The sequence below is a fragment of the Trachurus japonicus genome, chromosome 7, assembly GCF_045865225.1.
Source record: "Trachurus japonicus isolate A0001 chromosome 7, Traja_1.0".
NCBI lineage: Eukaryota > Metazoa > Chordata > Actinopteri > Carangiformes > Carangidae > Trachurus > Trachurus japonicus.
In genome coordinates, this window is record NC_140913.1 from 30,050,809 (window position 1) to 30,067,330 (window position 16,522).

Below are 16,522 nucleotides of genomic sequence, written 5' to 3' on the forward strand. Positions count from 1 at the left end.
CTTTAATACTTTTAAATAAAGGGATATTTTCTGCACTAAATATTTTCTTATTTTGGAGTACACTTTCCTGTTGCTTTTATTGCAGAATAGCCCTTCGATATTTTTTTAATACTATATACATTGTACATATTGTTAGTGGTACTTCTGTAAAAAGTAAAAGTTGCAGTTAAGGCTATTAACTTTACTGGTAAATTGACTATTTCCAATTCAATACCTGTTCCACCGGTGCTCCAAAAGCGGACTAAACCCTCCACACCTGGCAACCCGGCGATCCACGTCGTCACTTCCGCAGTCGAAGAAAAGGGTTCGCTCGGTTTGTTGACCCGCACCGCTCGGTTAAAAACACAGTTTACTGGCCCATGTTTAACACCCAGGGCCTCGGTCGTCACTTTATTATCTAAATGCAGACGTTGTCATGACTTGTCTTTAACGTGGAGGGGAAGGAATGCGTTGAGTTAAATGTTTAAAGAGCTCCAGCTTTAACTGTGTCGGGTCTAAGTGAGCCGGGGGGCGTTTGAGGAGGACACCGTCCGACGCCGGAGGCGAGCGGAGCTGCACGCTACAACCAAAATGGCAACCCCGTATGTGACAGATGAGTCCGGTAAGGCTGCTGCATGTGTCAGTCCATTGTCCAATTGAGACAAAAATCATCTTCATTAAACACAGAAACAACAACTGAGGCCGAGTTTATCTTTTTTATGTGACTGTCAGCGATAAAAACACGTTTAACGACGCTGTTCTGCAGCTAACTGATGCTAATGTTTCCGTTTACTGTGCACTACTAGGCTGTAGCTTAGCATGTAGCTACCGCGCGTCCTGACTTACTAAAATAAGATTAATACGCGTAGCTACGTATATTGCTGAGGATATTAGATTTACTTTTTGTTGTCCATGTAAATTCATAGTAAAAAGAGTTTTAATCTGCCCACGCTGTTTTTTAATGTACAATGAGCCAACGGTGGTCACGTTAGCCCACTGCTAACGTTAGCTTCTCTGCTGTAGGGACTAAAACAAACTATCGCGATATTTCATTCACAGACACATTATGTTGTTATTGACAACGGTTTGTGTTTGTGTTGGTTGTCTGTCTTCGTGCAGTTTTAAACCTTAAAAAACAAAATAGGGTCGGGGAAAACAAATCAGTAACTTTAGCTGGTAATAATATGGTTTATGACATTAAATGATGGTCAAGTAGAAAATAAGTCAGGGATTTGTTGTTTAGTCCAGTAAAAGTAGGAGTGGGTGTGGATAAAAATCCTGTATCACACTTTCCTATCATCATAATATCAACATAGCAACACATCATCCACCCAAATTATGTAAATATAAAGTACAGCACGAGCATTTTAAGTCTCACATCTAATCTATTCATCTATTCAGTTATGTTTTATTGCTTTATTGCATGTTTTTACTGTACATTCCTGTATCCTATTTAGTTTTATTGTTATATGTTTTTATTTGTATGTTTATGTTATACAGCACTTTGGTCATGTGAATTGTATATATTTCCCAGCTAGAGTAATTATTTTGCTCCTTTGCCAAAACATGCTGTAGGTTTCTAGGTGTGGGGTGTAATTTATTCAGGGTGAGAGTGGATGTGTGTGAGTAGTCACACACACACACACACACACACACACACACACACACACACACACCTTGACAAATTATAGGGACAAAACTGTGAGAGTTGAATCTGAGCTCAGCCTTCACAGTGACATCTGGTGGTTTATAAAACCTATAGCAGCCCTCCATCAGGTCACTACTACAACACCTGACTGACTTTATAGTTTCAATCTCGTGTGTAGTAAAAAGTTCACAAAGTCTAAATCTTGTGCAGAAGTTCTGCAGTGAATAAATACACATTTTATTGTGCACTGGGTTGCAATAAACTCAGCCAATAAATGTCTAAAATTCCTATAGGAGAAAATATTTTATTGACATGAAATAGTAATTCACCTAAACAGTGAGAGAGTTCACTGTGGACTCATTTATTTAAAGTTTTGTTCAGTGTTTTTGTGAGTTGTCATTTGTTCTTCAACTTTTAAGCAATTATTTTTTTTACATAGTATCAGGTAGAAATGTTCCCATACTTATGATGATGTCTTTTAGTTGCACATGATCACATTTCCTGGTTGTTATTTTCTTCTTGCTTTACTTTAGTCTGAAATGTGTGTTTCAGTCTGACCACAAATATCTTCTCGCTGCGTTAATAACCAGAGACGTCGACGCCCAGATTGCAACTGAACTGAGTCATTGAGTGTAATGTCAGCTGATCAGTTGTGTTAGTTAAGCTGACAGGAACAGTGCATGTGAATGAATTCAAATGGCCAAAATGTTTAGAAAAAGACCGTTTTTTTGTTGATGCCAGTATATCAGTTCTCCTTTCTGACGTTGCCCCTGTTCTTCAGGGAAATACATTGCAGCGACACAGCGACCTGATGGGACATGGAGGAAGCCGAGACGAGTGAAGGACGGTTATGTTCCCCAGGAGGAAGTCCCAGTGTAAGTGTGTTGCAGCACATTATGAATTATGATCTTACTGTGAAATCATCAGAGCAGCAACGATCAGTCTGTTGGGGAAATAAACTGTGGTGACTATTTTGATGATCAAACTTTTTTCTTTTAGTCATTCTTTTTTTTTTTTTTAGTAAAAGGCCTATTTTTTCCAGCTGACTTCAACGTGAGATTTTGATGCTTTTCTTCATCATCTTTGATATAAACTGAATATATTTGGAGTTTGGACTGAAGATTGATAAAAAAAAAAGAATAATTGTGAATCACTGAAATGACTCTGTGAAGCAGTTTAGGCCTTTTTACTGCAATTTTTATTTGCACTTTAGAAGCATAGATTCTCAATATATTTATTTATTTATGAAATTTTATTAAAGGGATAGTTCACCCAAAATTCAAATTTCACTCATTATCTACTCACCCTCATGTCGACTAAGGGTTGGGAGAAGTTTCAGAGTCCTCCGTGCTTTCTCGGAGTTACAGCGGGACTCCGTGCAGCACTGCATGTCCATATGACAGTAGCAAACGGGGCTCACTTTTCTTCGTCCAAAAAGACACACCAAGAAACATCCAAATACCTCCATAGTGCTCGTCTGTAATGTCCCTCTTGTATTGAAGCCCCGAAAATGAGAATCTTTTCCGAAAAAAATTAAATAAGTCTATGTTTTAAGCTTGTTTGTAGCGGAAGCTCCCAGTGTCTCAGTTCACTGCTCTTCCTGTGTCAGTGCAAATCTCGCGCGATTTGCACTGATACAGGCGGAGCCGTGAACTGGGTGTTTAATTTTGGGTGAACTATCCCTTTAACTAAGATTTGTAAATCTTGCCTTGTATCCTATTCATTCTACTCATTATCTCCCTTGTATTCAAATGCATGGAAATGACTATTATACTGAATCTGAATCTGAATGACTTTGAGTAAAGTGGAGCATTTGTCATTTATATTTTCTCACTCCAGTCTCTTTCTTGTTGTTTTGTAGCTATGAAAACAAGTATGTGAAGTTTTTCAAGAGTAAACCGGACCTGCCTCCTGGTATGAGTCCGTCTGAAGCCGCTCCCTCGAAGCAGCAGCAGCAGCAGCAGCAGCAGAAGATCCCCGGCTGTGCGGACGGCGATGGCGCCGGCCTCTCGAAGGCGGCCAAACGCAACATGAAGCGCAAAGAGAAGAGGAAACAGCAGCAGCACCAGGGCCCGGACGGAGAGGGAGACGGCGACGTGGACTCGGTGAGCGACGCCGTGGAGAACGTGTCGATCTCGGCGGCGGCGGCGGCACCGGCCTCTCCTGCAGCAGCAGCGGTAGCGGCAGCGGCAGCGCCCGACGACTCATCGGCGGCGGCGGAAAAGGCCAAGAAGATCAAAAACGTGAGAAAGAAGCTGCGACAAGTGGAGGATCTGCAGCAGAAAGTGGACTCAGGGGAAATAAAAGAGCCGACGAAGGATCAGTTGGAAAAGCTCGGGCGGGCGAAGGCGTTACAGGAGGAGTTGGAGGAGCTGGAGCGAGATTCTTGAAGCAATAAAAAAACAAAAAAACAAACAAACAAAAAAAACAAACAAGGACAGAAGAGTCAGACAGACTGAACACAAACACAAACTCCACTCTGAAACACAGGGAAGGGACCTTTGCAGCTCTGTGGTCGTAGCTTCCATTAAAAAAAAAAAACCTACAGTACTCGACCTGTTTGAATCTTCATGGAGGTGAACTCAGTCCCAGGACGTGAACGTAGCAGCAGCAGGCGCCGCATCATCATCCTCACACCCTCGACGAAGAACATCCTGACTCTCTCACACACACACACACACATACACACATCGTATCGAGCAGGACGTTGATCCATTTATAAATATCTTTTAAAGACCTCATTGTGAATTGTTTTGTGCACGTCTGTCTTTTTCCATTTTGTACCTTTCAGCAGCAGCAGCAGCAGCAGCAGCATCATCGGGGTTTCACTTATACAGAAAATGAATTTAAACAAAACAAACAAAAAAAAGAAGAATATAGTTTGTCAATGATTGGATGGCCTCCTGTGGTTACACTTATGTCGAGTCTATACAGTCGTTACATTAATTAAAGCTACATGGTGCATAAAATAATGTTTATCTCATATTACTTTCTAGTGGATTTACATGAATTATAACTGGGGGGGGGGTTATTTTGAAAGGGTCTGGGAGGAAGTTTGTAGAAAAAAAAAAAACAACAACTTTTATTTTGGAGTCATTGCTTGGTTTATTTTGGAAACTACAGTAATTGTACACTTTTAAAGGACGAGGCCGGTGATGTTGATGTGTGTTTTTTACTTGTCGACAAACATCATGAAGAAGAAAAAACAAAACAAAAAAACAACTCAGTCCTACAACAACAACAACAACAACAAAGTGTCTGTGCAGCCAAAGTCTGATAGAGCTTCTTCCTCTGTGCCATAGAGTTTATTGTTAATGAGAGATGATTAAAAACAACCAATGACCCAAAGTGTTGCACCGAATCCCATTTGTATTAATTACTGAACTTATCACACACACACACTGATGTAAATATATGTTTCTTTATTAATCCATGGTGGAAACAAATGCACCGTATGATCTGTACTGAGCAGTGTTTCAGAAACTACAGTGATCGGGGTATTTATCAAGCAACATTTTAGTCTTAAGTGCTGAGATTTTGTGGAATTTATTTGGTCCCACTCTCTTAATGAATTGGAAAGCTGAGGAACATTTATTTTTGATTCATTCCCAATATATTTTGGATTATTTTGTAGATTATTGTTAAAATACGGTTGAATATACACTCCCATTGGCCATTTAACTATTCACTGAGGTATTTCTTAGTTTCTTATTCTTAGATAATTGATTCCCTTCAGCGATTGGTCATTTCGTATAAATTTGTAAGTGAGACGCTTGATAACTAACTTTTAAGTGCAGCTTTCAGCTCATAAGTAAACTCTTGGATGTGTTTTTAGATGTTAGGGAGATTTTTATTTTATTATTATTGATCCAGGAAGTGTGAACGTACATTTTTGTGGATGGCTGTTAAGAGTGAAGGTGAAATTTATTGTCTCACTTCACCGCTGAAAGAGGCGCTTTGACATTCTTGTGTTGCATCTTCATAACGTTTAAAGCTCACAAAGGAGAGGGAGAGAGAAGATGATGATTTACAGCCCAAAACACATTTTCCACAGAGGGAGTCTGTGGTTAGTTTAGCGAGACAAGTCTTTCCTGATGTTTTAAAACTTGACACTGTGTGTGTCCCTTAAAACTTTAATTTATATCATTGTGTAAACTACAGGCCTAACTATGCTAACTATGCTACTTTATTTTTTTTAAATAATTTACATAAGCAGATGAATGACCTCTGCAGTTTACACTTAAATTTTACCAATTGAGGGAGAAATTTTACCACTTTTTTCTAGAATTGTTTTTGAGAAATCTTACCACTTTCTGTAGAATTAAAGCAGAAGTAAGCGGAATTTTTGTGTTAATATAAGTCTTAAATAGTTATATCTTCCGACAGCAATCACTTACATAGAGTGTTTGGTCCGAACACGGGTCTGTCAGTCACTCTGCTCTGATCTGAGCCGAGGAGAAAACTTTTCTCGTATCCTACAACCTTTATCCAATGAGGAGAGAGAACGGCATGAAGGGCTGTGCGTGCAGCCAAGGGATGCGCGTGAATGTGGTGACGTAGGGACGAGGACCAATAGATCCATGACGAGGGCGGGGGCTGCTAACTCCATCGGCTGACAAGACGTTATGGTGCGTTCAAGGCAGCCTGTAACTCGTGTTTTTCCGAGCTGTGAAGTTGTACCAGTTCGATCTGGTACGAGTTCACGGGTCGGAAGTTACGAGTGGCCGTTATAGTGACTTTCACAGGTAAAACTGGTCGGAAAAACACGAGTGGGTTGCCTGGAACGCTACAAAGTCGTAAGTTGTGACATGAAGCTGTAATTAACGGTTTCAAAAGCCTGCCTGGAACGCAGCATTAGCCAAAACGACCGGATTGCTTACTTCTGCTTTAAAAACAAACAAAAAAAATTGGAGAATTTTTACCACTTTTCTAGAAATGTTTACCAATTTTTTTTTAACTTTCACTACCTTTTGTAGAATTTTTAAAACCTTTTTTTTTTTTTTGAGAAATTTTACCACTTTTTTGAGGAATTTACCACTTTTTTCTTGAAAGTCTTTTACTTTAAAAAACTTTTTTTTTTAGAAATGTTACAACTTTTTTCTAGAATTGTTTTTGAGAATTTTTACCATTTTTTTCTAGAAATGTTTAAATATTTTTGGCGAAATTGTACCACTTTTCCCAGAAATTTCTCCACAATATTTCCCCAAATTCACACCATTAGCCCTAATTTGAACATATACAGTACATTGACTAAATTTCATCCATTGTCTAATTTGTGTCAATTTACGGGGTCCACGATGTAAAAAAAAAAAGTTTGAGAACCACTGATTTAGAGCATTTATTTGCAGAAAATGACAGAGAAAGATGCAGTGTTTTCAGACCTTGAATAATATTGCAAAGAAAACAAGTTTATACTCATGTTTAAAGGATAATTTCCGTTTTTTTACAACCTGGACCTTATTTCTAGCATAAAATACGATCATTTTACTCACCCAGACAACTTTGGTGTCATTTGGAGTTGTTTTGACGAAATTAGCCCCAGTGGAGCGGCGCGTATATCCGTATAATGCGAGAACACGGGGCACGCAATGCAGCCTCTAAATAACACATTATCCGCTGCAAAACTCGTTAATTTCACCAATATTTAGTTATGATACACTAGTGCTATTCCCCTCCGAGCCCGTGGTGGCATGTTATCAACATCCGGGGTCTGTAGGTTGACCTACTGACCTCTGACCTGGATGATGTCATCTCCGACCGCTGCCCGGCTCATTCTGATAATAATCATTCTGCTTCGGCATTCGGGTCCATTTTTATCTCAACTAGCCGGAGCTTTAGTGAGTCCAGGTTGAGGAGAGGAAGCCTGTGGAAGCTGAACTTCATCCAGCTGCTCATTTTGTTCTGACAAGTCAGAAACACGCAGAAACGAAGCAACGTAGCATTAGCGGTAGCAAGTTAGCCGCGCCGGGCAGCGGTCGGAGATGACATCATCCAGGTCAGAGGTCAGTAGGTCAACCTACAGACCCCGGATGTTGATAACATGCCACCCCGGACTCGGAGGGGAATAGCACTAGTGTATCATAACTAAATATTGGCGAAATGAACAAGTTTTGCGACGGATAATGTGTTATTTAGAGGCTGCATTGCGTGCCCCGTGTTCTCGCATTATACGGATATACGCGCGCTGCACTGGGGCTAATTTCGTCAAAACGACTCCAAATGACACCAAAGTTGTCTGGGTGAGTAAAATGATCGTATTTTATGCTAGAAATAAGGTCCAGGTTGTAAAAAACGGAAATTGTCCTTTAACAAAACACAATTTTTTTTCTTTTCTTTTTTAAATAACCCCAATTTTTAATCACAGCAGTGGTTGATATACTCAACCTCGTTAAACATGATTTGTTTTTTCTAAATCTAAATTCTAAATATAATATCTAAAATAATCTTTTTAGAGCCGCACCAAGACTCAGTAATTTTAATTTCAACACGTGCACACTCATTCTAACAAAATGTTTATACAGTGCATTTGTTTGTTTGGTTTTTTACAGTGTTGTGTCTGCTTCACTTCACTAAAACGTATAATTATTGCGTCGTCTGGAGCTGGGACGCAGCCTGAGGTCTTGTTCTTGGTCTTTGTTCAGTCTGAGCAATTATCAATTGAGGATGAAGTGTCTGCTACTGCTGCTGCACCTGTGAGGCAGAACTCAGGGCAACAGGAAATCTCATTATTAGCTACTAGATGAGTGACAGCCCTGTTGTAAAGTGTTTCCTGTCTGTCCGTCGGTGTTTACGAGCTCAGATCAGATCAGGAGGCGTTCTCCGTCTCCGTCTCTGTTCAGAAGACGAAGGAGAAGATGATGGTGATGATGTGAAGCCATGGTTTGCACGGGGGCGTCATTGTTTCTCCTCCTGAATGGGCTCCTGTGTTCAGAACAATGTAATTAAACAGTGTGGTTAGTTGTTTTCCTACACAGAGCCGCAGAAACCATGAGGTCAGTAACGCTACAATTTTAAATTTACGAGGAACGTGTTTCACCCAAAAATAAATCACAAATGAGAAACAGGAACAATATTTTCTGATCCATGTGGAGTTGAACTCTTTGACCACGGTGACATCAGCCGTCACCTTCAGCAGACAGTGGGCAGCTGATCGCTCCCACAGAGCTGATCCCTCATTTATTTGTTTCCTTTGACGTAAACAAACTTTTATTCTTAACACTCACGGAGACAAATGGTATTATGTGTTGGTGTGAAGAGGAGGCGTGATCGAGATGGCACTATGTCTGTAAAATATGTAGCGGTGGTGGTTGTCGTCCACACATTCCTGTAAAGGTTTATTATGTGGTTTGGATTTTGGAGGCAACAGAGTCAGACACTCGCTGGTATAAAAACATGGATCTCTAAAACAGAGACACTTCAGCCTCATCAGCTCTGAGTCGAGGGACTAAAAGACGAGAGGATGGAAGTCGTCGACAGAGGAGCTGCAAATGTTTAGTCAAATCTAATTTATCTGGTGAAAAGGTTTCTCTGTAACTGGATAAAATGGGACACAGACTGGAGCTACTGGTGTTTCTTGTTTTGGTGACGACACCTTCATGTTCTGCTCTGAGCAGAGAGGAACTGACAGCAGCAGTGGTAAGAAGACAAGGCTCAAACATCCCATAATTTACAGTTTTATAGATATAAATCTGTGATTGTATGACTTTAAAAACGTTTATCTTTCAAATAGTGAGACTAAATTAAATGGGAAATATATTTAACTAGTGACAGTCCATTGTTTTAATTGTTTAAAGCTAACAAGTAGCACTTATTTTGATTAATATACTAAGAGATAAGAGAAGTTATCACTTGTACATTGTTACAGCAGCCAAAGAATATAGAGCACGAAGACATGAAGGCATAAAATTATACAAAAAAATAATCTTGTAATTGGGCAAAACAGAACATTTACCACAGTTTTTTTATTACAAAAAACAGAAAACTAAGGTTTTTAAGTTAACAGTTACAAAAAACTGTAATCTCATTAGTTTCACTGTGACGGTTCAAGTAGAAAAAACTTCTCAGGGTCGTTGAGGTTACAGCCTGGATCAACAACCACAACAAACAAGGAATGCAAGCATGAATCTTTTTTTCAAATAAATGATTAAATGTGAACAAATTAACATTTCAGTGTTCAGAAAGATGCAGCAAAGCAAAAACTAAATAAGCTGATGAAAAACTAAAAAACAACCAGAACTAACTAAAGACAAAACAAAGACAACTTGGTGCCGGGTCACAAGAACAGACAGACAGACAGACAGACACACACACACACACACACACACACACACACACACACACACACACATCAACAGTAGAAATCCCTAGAGAACTTGGGGCTGACACACTACTACCAATCAGTTCCTCTGATAATCAATACTCAATAATACTTTTTTACACTCATTATTGAAAGTGTTTAAGTTGAGTCTTTAATTTCTTCACCAGCATCAATGAAGTTACTTTACACATTGAGATTTGACCTTTAGGACATGATCGATCTACTGATTTTGCATTGATGTTGATCAAAAAGCACTGGTCACAGAAATGCATTAGTAATAACAATGACACCACCATGGCTCCTTTCTGTTCATGAACGATGTGAGTGACTCGTCTTTTCCTCAGACGTATTTCAGGACGTACGGTTACCTGCACGTCCCTCTGGACGGTAACGGACAAAACCCTCCACCTGAGGACGTAGCCGAGGCCGCCAGGTGACTTCATGTCTCTTCTGTTCTCTGCTTTAGATGAACGTGTTTTCTGTCTGTTCTGAGCTTTATTGTCGGTGCAGGCGTCATAAACTTTTCCTGTGAATGTCAGAATCTTCCAGAAAGTGACAAACCTGAAAGTCTCAGGAAACCTGGACGCAGCCACGATGATGATGATGAACAAACCTCGCTGTGGCGTCCAGGACTCGTTCAATAACAAGTCTCTAAAATACAGAGTCATGGGTGAGTGACTGACTTCCTCTTCTTCTTTCATTAGTTAGTCCAATGGTTTCCAACCTTCTCCAACTCAAGGCCATCCCACCTCCCACCCCCTAAACAATACAGAGGCCAAATAATGCGTTTTCAGAGCACTTTATTTATTTATATTTTTTCTTTACCACAGTTTACATTACACAGCTGATATCGATCTCTTGGTTCACAGCTATTATTAAGGAAAAAAACAACAAAATATAGCTGTGTAATGTTAAATAAAGTACTGAAAACAAAACCTGAGACTTTGCAGTTCCCGTGTGCAAAATACGCACCTTTTTATTTTAATGGTTAAGATAAAACATTTACAACATTTAACATTTCATATTATTCTTAAAAATGATTTGACGGCCCACTTGCAGTACCTTCGCAGCCCACCAGGAGAAATCACTAGGTTAGATTATTGATAAAGTGCATAAAATGTGTAAAATGTAAATGTTTCCATCTAAAAAGTGAGTCCAGTGTTTCCTGGTTGAACAGGTCACTGGCGGAAGAAGATGCTGACCTACCGCATCTTTAATTACACCCCTGACCTGGGTCAGAGCAAGACCCGTTTGGCCATCCAGACCGCCTTCAAGTACTGGAGCGCTGTGTCGCCGCTAACATTCAAGGAGCTGCAGCAGGGAAGAGCAGACATTAAAATCTCCTTCCACAAGAAAGACAAGACGTGTCCCGTTCCCTTCGATGGACGAGGTGGGAGCAGCAGCCTTTTCTGATTCTGAACTTCCCTAACCTAGGGTTAGGTTTTTAATGCAGAAAAATACCACCTTAATGTATTTATTGCATCAAGGCTTTTTGAGTTTGTCAGAAACTCTATTTAAGCAAAATAAAACAAAAATCCTATGACATTTGTGTTGTTAGGGTTGGTCACCACCCGGTTATAATGATAAGAACAAAAATTAGAGTTAAAACTGAAGTCATAAGCACAAAATCAACCTTTTCATGGACATCGAACCCTAACAACGCAACCAAGAGATGAGAAACAAATGGGATGATGAATAATTGTTTTTAGTGTATTTTACAGCTGATTTAAAGACTCGGGTCAAAACCGACCCTAACACATCTATGGATATTCTCATTCATCCAGGTCATTGTTCTTTTCTGGGCAAATTGAATCGTAGGCAACTGGACTTGTATTTGTCTGGGGAGACGTTTCGCCTCTTATCCAAGGGGCTTCATCAGTTCGTACGCAACAAGTCTCACTAGTCCGCACTAGCTAGAACCCTAACCCTAACACAGGAGATGGTAGCAGAAAGCTAAAACACAAGATGAAGGTTAAACCTCGTCCTTGCAGTGACCTTGTTGACTGGAGTGTTTGTTTGAGCTGCTGCTTCGTCCTCAGGTCGAGTTCTGGCCCACGCCGACGCCCCTGAATCGGGCATCGTGCACTTCGACGCAGACGAGCAGTGGACCGAGGGGAAGAGCCAGGGCTCGAACCTGCGGATCGTGGCGGCCCATGAGATCGGCCACGCCCTCGGCCTCGGCCACTCGCAGTACTACAGCGCCCTGATGGGGCCCGTGTACAACGGATACCGCTCCGACTTCAAGCTGCATCCGGACGACATCCGAGGGATCCAGGCTTTATACGGTGATGTTATCGCAGTTATTACACACACACACACACACACACACACACACACACACACACACACACACACACACACACACACACACACACACACACACTATGAATAATGTAATGTACAGTATGCATGCTCTCTGAAGTAGAAGTAATGCAATGTGCAGCGTTGTCCCCTGTGCAGGAAAACCACCGAGTGGTCTCCCGTCCAAAGATCCAGGTCAGTCAGCGCCAGGAGGAGGAGGAAGTGTGGATCCCTGTAAGGCCTCGCTGGACGCCGTCATGTTGGGTAAAAACTAAGTCTCTGGATGGTCTGTGATAAATGAACTCCCTAAGGGATCTGTGCATCTCATCTACACATATATATTATGTACTTTATTTTTTATAGAAAGAACATAAACAACATACAGAAAAACAGTCAGTTCATGCAGTAATGCTCTCATTTTTCCCATATTGCATTACTTATCCATCCGTAGACTTAGCAAGAAGGTCATCCTTTCCATATTTTGAATATTAGTCACAATATCTATCCATTTTCAGGTTACAGCTTTCTTGCTGGCTGCTAATTGCATTTTTTAAAAGATATTTGTCTTGGGGTAACCTGACAAGCCAGACTATATCATTAACATGTCTTGTCTGGCAACGACCGGTAGACCTCGGCTCAATCCAGGGGGCGGGATGAAGGCTGTCTTTCAAACTGCCTCTGCACCAATAGGGTAGCGCTACGATTAACCAGAGCAAAGAGCAGGATGACGTTAGCCTGACAAGCCAATTAAAATGTATGTCGTCATGGCGTTAAGCCCGCCCAGCGACTCTATAAACAGATAGAGCGCTGTGATTGGTGAACACAAACGGTGTTCGAGACTTAAAAGGTTCCTATGGCTCGTTTCTAGACCCACCTACGGAGAAAATATATTTGCTGCCACTAGGGTGCGTCTAGATTTCTAGGCTAGTCTTGGGGTGCAATATTGCCCAAATAAACTGTAAAAAAAAGAGCAATACATTTCGTAGCATCTACAGATATTCTTCTTCTTCGTCTGTGCTCCTGAAGGTCCTTTACATAAGACGTACGTCTTCAGCGGTCGGTTCGTGTGGACGGTGTCCGACTCTGGCTACAACTCCCCCGTTCACATCTCCGCTCTGTGGAAGGAGCTGCCGGGAAACATCGACGCAGCCGTTCACTCTCAGAGGACGGGGAAGTCCTACTTCCTGAAAGGTGGATTCACTTTTCTTTTAAATAGATTCAAGATGCACAACATCTGCACAATCAGTATGTAATGTTAGATAATTATGTACTAATCCTTTAATGTACAGGTCGCTAAGTACATGATAATGTCTAGAAATAGCCTAGAAATAACAATCAATTTCATAGTAATGTTGAGAAATATCGCCAAGAAATTACAATTGATTGCGTTGAAGTAGAACCGGAAATAATTGATTGTAATTGACAATTGCAAGGACTTGGTGGAGAAAAATTCTGCCTTTCTCAAAAAATTCAAAGCATGAAAAGCATGTGTAATCTTTTGCCTTAATGAAAAACATGACATTTCTATGAAATTAACCTTCATTTCTTGGCTATTTCTTGACATTATCGCATAATTATCATGTACTTAGCAGCCTGTAAATGAAAGGGTTACCAATTATGTTTTCTTTACTGAATGTGTTTTCACAGACGACAAAGTGTGGAGATACACAGGATTCAAACTGGACTCTGGTTTCCCCAAACCTTTGACCAACCTCCCTGCAAACATCGACTCAGCGCTGTACTTCAACAAGAACAAGAAACTGCTGTTTTTCAAAGTAAGAGCTCCAGATAAGTTATTATGTGATGATCTTGTCCGACCCTGGTCATCATCATCCCCTGGCATCGTAATTCAAAAAGTCCTGGGTTTCAGCAGCCACTGGGCTTTTAAAGGTGTACAGAAAAGAAAGATGAATTTGATTCTGGGTCATGAAATTAATGTAATAACTCATCTATCAGACGATTTAGGCCAAACTTTGTGCAAAATTCTATTTTCGAGTAAATCCGGGATGAAAGTGTGGTAGTTTTGGTGCACGAATTATGCGTCACGCTGCTCACGATTCATCAGCCACTGATATTGGATCCGTCATCCGTCAATCAAACGTCTGAGACACACACACACACACCGAGCTCGGTCTCGCTCCAAACTTTAAATATCCCGCCCGCTTGATAACGACCAATCAAATTCGTTTTCCTTACTCGGGTAAACTTGTGCAGCAACTCGTGGAAACTCGTAGAAGGAAGCGTGACAAACAGGACAAACGGCCATTTCTGAACATCTTTAAAAAACAAATGATTCATCGCCATTTAAAGGTGGATTGCATGCACTGTGGTCACTTAACTCCTTCTGTTTTCACTATTTATTGTATTGTACTTTTTTGATTGCTCATTTTTAACTGTTGTCTCATCTCATTGTTTTGTATTCCTATTGTGTTTTTTGCTGCTGGCTGCACCACAAATGCCCCTCAGGGACAATAAAGATGTCTTGAATCTTGAATCCTGGAGAATAACTCACCTCCCTCTCTCCTCTCTCTCAGGGATCTGGATACTGGCAGTGGGATGAGATCGGTCCGACAGACTTCAGCTCTTATCCCAAACCCGTCAGTCACCTCTTCCACGGCGTCCCCGGCAACACGGACGCCGCGTTCACGTGGACGAACGGTCACGTCTACGTGTTCAAAGGCTCCAAGTTCTGGCGCGTGAACCAGAACCACCAGGCCGCGGAGAAGGCCTTCCCCCTGGACACGGCCTCGCACTGGATGCAGTGTGACGACTGAGCCACCAGAGAGCGCCACCGGGGACTCAACACACACACACACACACACACTGTCCTCAACACGAGCCTGAGAAAACACTCGACAGTGTGAACAATCAGAGCACTGTTGGTTTTATTAAAGGACACAATGAGCATGAATTTAACTAGATAATAAATATTTGCAGAGTTTTAATGTTTCTTTTTTAGTCACATTGAGATGTTGGTGTTTTTATAAAGTGATATGAGATGAACAACTGAGGCTGCTTTGTTTTTATTTTTACGGATGGAGCTTCTAGTGTTCAGAATGGATGAAATGATGGAAAACAGATAGAAAATATTATAATATTTAATTTCATGTGCTGTGAGGCCGATTGTTTAAACCAACAAAAATCTCTGCCACGGGACCGGGAATGTAGTCCAGATAGAAGATTAATTAATTATCTTAATCTAATCTGCTCAATTAACTTAAGGTTTTTAAAGTTTTTTTTTTGTTTTTTTTGTTGCCTTAATTGCAATTGACAGGACAGTTTAGGGTCATTGGGGGAATCGAACCGGGCCCGGGTTCAACCCAATGAGCACCACAACGCATCTAAATCACCTTTAATGTAATTATGTGTAATTAGGAATCGAGTGCTGGGCTGTTTATTTTCATTTTTATATTGAATCTATTAAAATTCATTAATTTACAATCTAATAGTAAAAGTACGTGATTCACTGTAAAAGGAAACTTCACCAGAATGAAACCAGTTCGACTAACTCGTCTGATAATGGACAAACTGGTGAGAAAGAGCTGTAACTGTCGACTACGGATGGAAAGTAGTTAGTAGCTAAGCTAAATCCGGTACAAGGCATCTCTTCTCATTTCAAGACTAATGTTATTTTGTGCATTGTCCCTGATACAAAATAAACTTATTAAACCAAACTAAACTCTGCAGCCTCTGACTCTGTTTGTTCAAAAAATGTTTTTGATTAAATATGAATCATTAGTTAAAACACACACAAGAGCTGAAAAAGAAGAAGAAGTTGTGTTTTCTCTGGTCCAATCAGAGAATGCATGACCTTATTATCTTATCGTATCTTCAGAGGCGTTACAGCAACAGAGGAGGTAAAGTGCTATTTTTGTTACAGTCATAAATAAAAAATTATTGATTATTTAATTGCGTCATGAATGGTTTTGATTAATTAACCGGGGGGTGGGGGTGGGGGGCTCCTGCCTGCCTGAGGCCTCCAGAGAGTCTAGAAACGCCCCTGCTTATCTTATAGATGTTTGCATTAACTTTGATGCCAGGTCAGTGAGCGTGAGTCATAATCAATAAGTATATAGCTTACATATTATATTTCCATGTCTCTGCTCCAGCATCTGCAGCCTGAACAGTTACACAACACCTGAACCACAGAAACTCCACAGGTGAAGAGTTTCACCTTCGCTCGCTCTCACGTCTGATTTGTAGTTAAATATAAAAACCTGTTTCCATGGCAGTGACTTGTTTCTATGGCAGGATGTGTTTTTTATATATATATACAC

The 16,522-nt window shown here is 40.6% G+C and overlaps 2 protein-coding genes across 2 annotated transcripts; both read left to right on the forward strand.

Annotated features, from left to right (window-relative positions):
• The first annotated feature begins 312 nt into the window (after nucleotides 1-312).
• pym1 (PYM homolog 1, exon junction complex associated factor) lies at nucleotides 313-4,116 on the forward strand. Its single transcript, XM_085782779.1, has 3 exons — nucleotides 313-601; nucleotides 2,409-2,502; nucleotides 3,489-4,116. Exons 1-3 carry the CDS (start codon nucleotides 571-573, stop codon nucleotides 4,015-4,017), a joined length of 654 nt encoding a protein of 217 aa, XP_085638905.1. The 5' UTR covers nucleotides 313-570; the 3' UTR covers nucleotides 4,018-4,116.
• A 5,022-nt stretch (nucleotides 4,117-9,138) lies between these two features.
• LOC146985046 (matrix metalloproteinase-19-like) lies at nucleotides 9,139-15,130 on the forward strand. The gene is made up of 9 exons (XM_085783143.1): nucleotides 9,139-9,262; nucleotides 10,289-10,377; nucleotides 10,484-10,614; nucleotides 11,122-11,334; nucleotides 11,984-12,229; nucleotides 12,405-12,509; nucleotides 13,272-13,436; nucleotides 13,893-14,020; nucleotides 14,780-15,130. Exons 1-9 carry the CDS (start codon nucleotides 9,170-9,172, stop codon nucleotides 15,017-15,019), a joined length of 1,410 nt encoding a protein of 469 aa, XP_085639269.1. The 5' UTR covers nucleotides 9,139-9,169; the 3' UTR covers nucleotides 15,020-15,130.
• The last annotated feature ends 1,392 nt before the right edge of the window (nucleotides 15,131-16,522 follow it).

Coding starts and splice junctions, on each gene's coding strand:
- pym1 (XM_085782779.1), top strand. CDS start 571: ATGGCAACCCCGTATGTGACAGATGAGTCCG. Junction 602..2,408: donor GTATGTGACAGATGAGTCCG/GTAAGGCTGCTG, acceptor CCTGTTCTTCAG/GGAAATACATTGCAGCGACA. Junction 2,503..3,488: donor CCCCAGGAGGAAGTCCCAGT/GTAAGTGTGTTG, acceptor GTTGTTTTGTAG/CTATGAAAACAAGTATGTGA.
- LOC146985046 (XM_085783143.1), top strand. CDS start 9,170: ATGGGACACAGACTGGAGCTACTGGTGTTTCTTGTTTTGGTGACGACA. Junction 12,230..12,404: donor AGGGATCCAGGCTTTATACG/GTGATGTTATCG, acceptor TCCCCTGTGCAG/GAAAACCACCGAGTGGTCTC. Junction 13,437..13,892: donor GAAGTCCTACTTCCTGAAAG/GTGGATTCACTT, acceptor GTGTTTTCACAG/ACGACAAAGTGTGGAGATAC.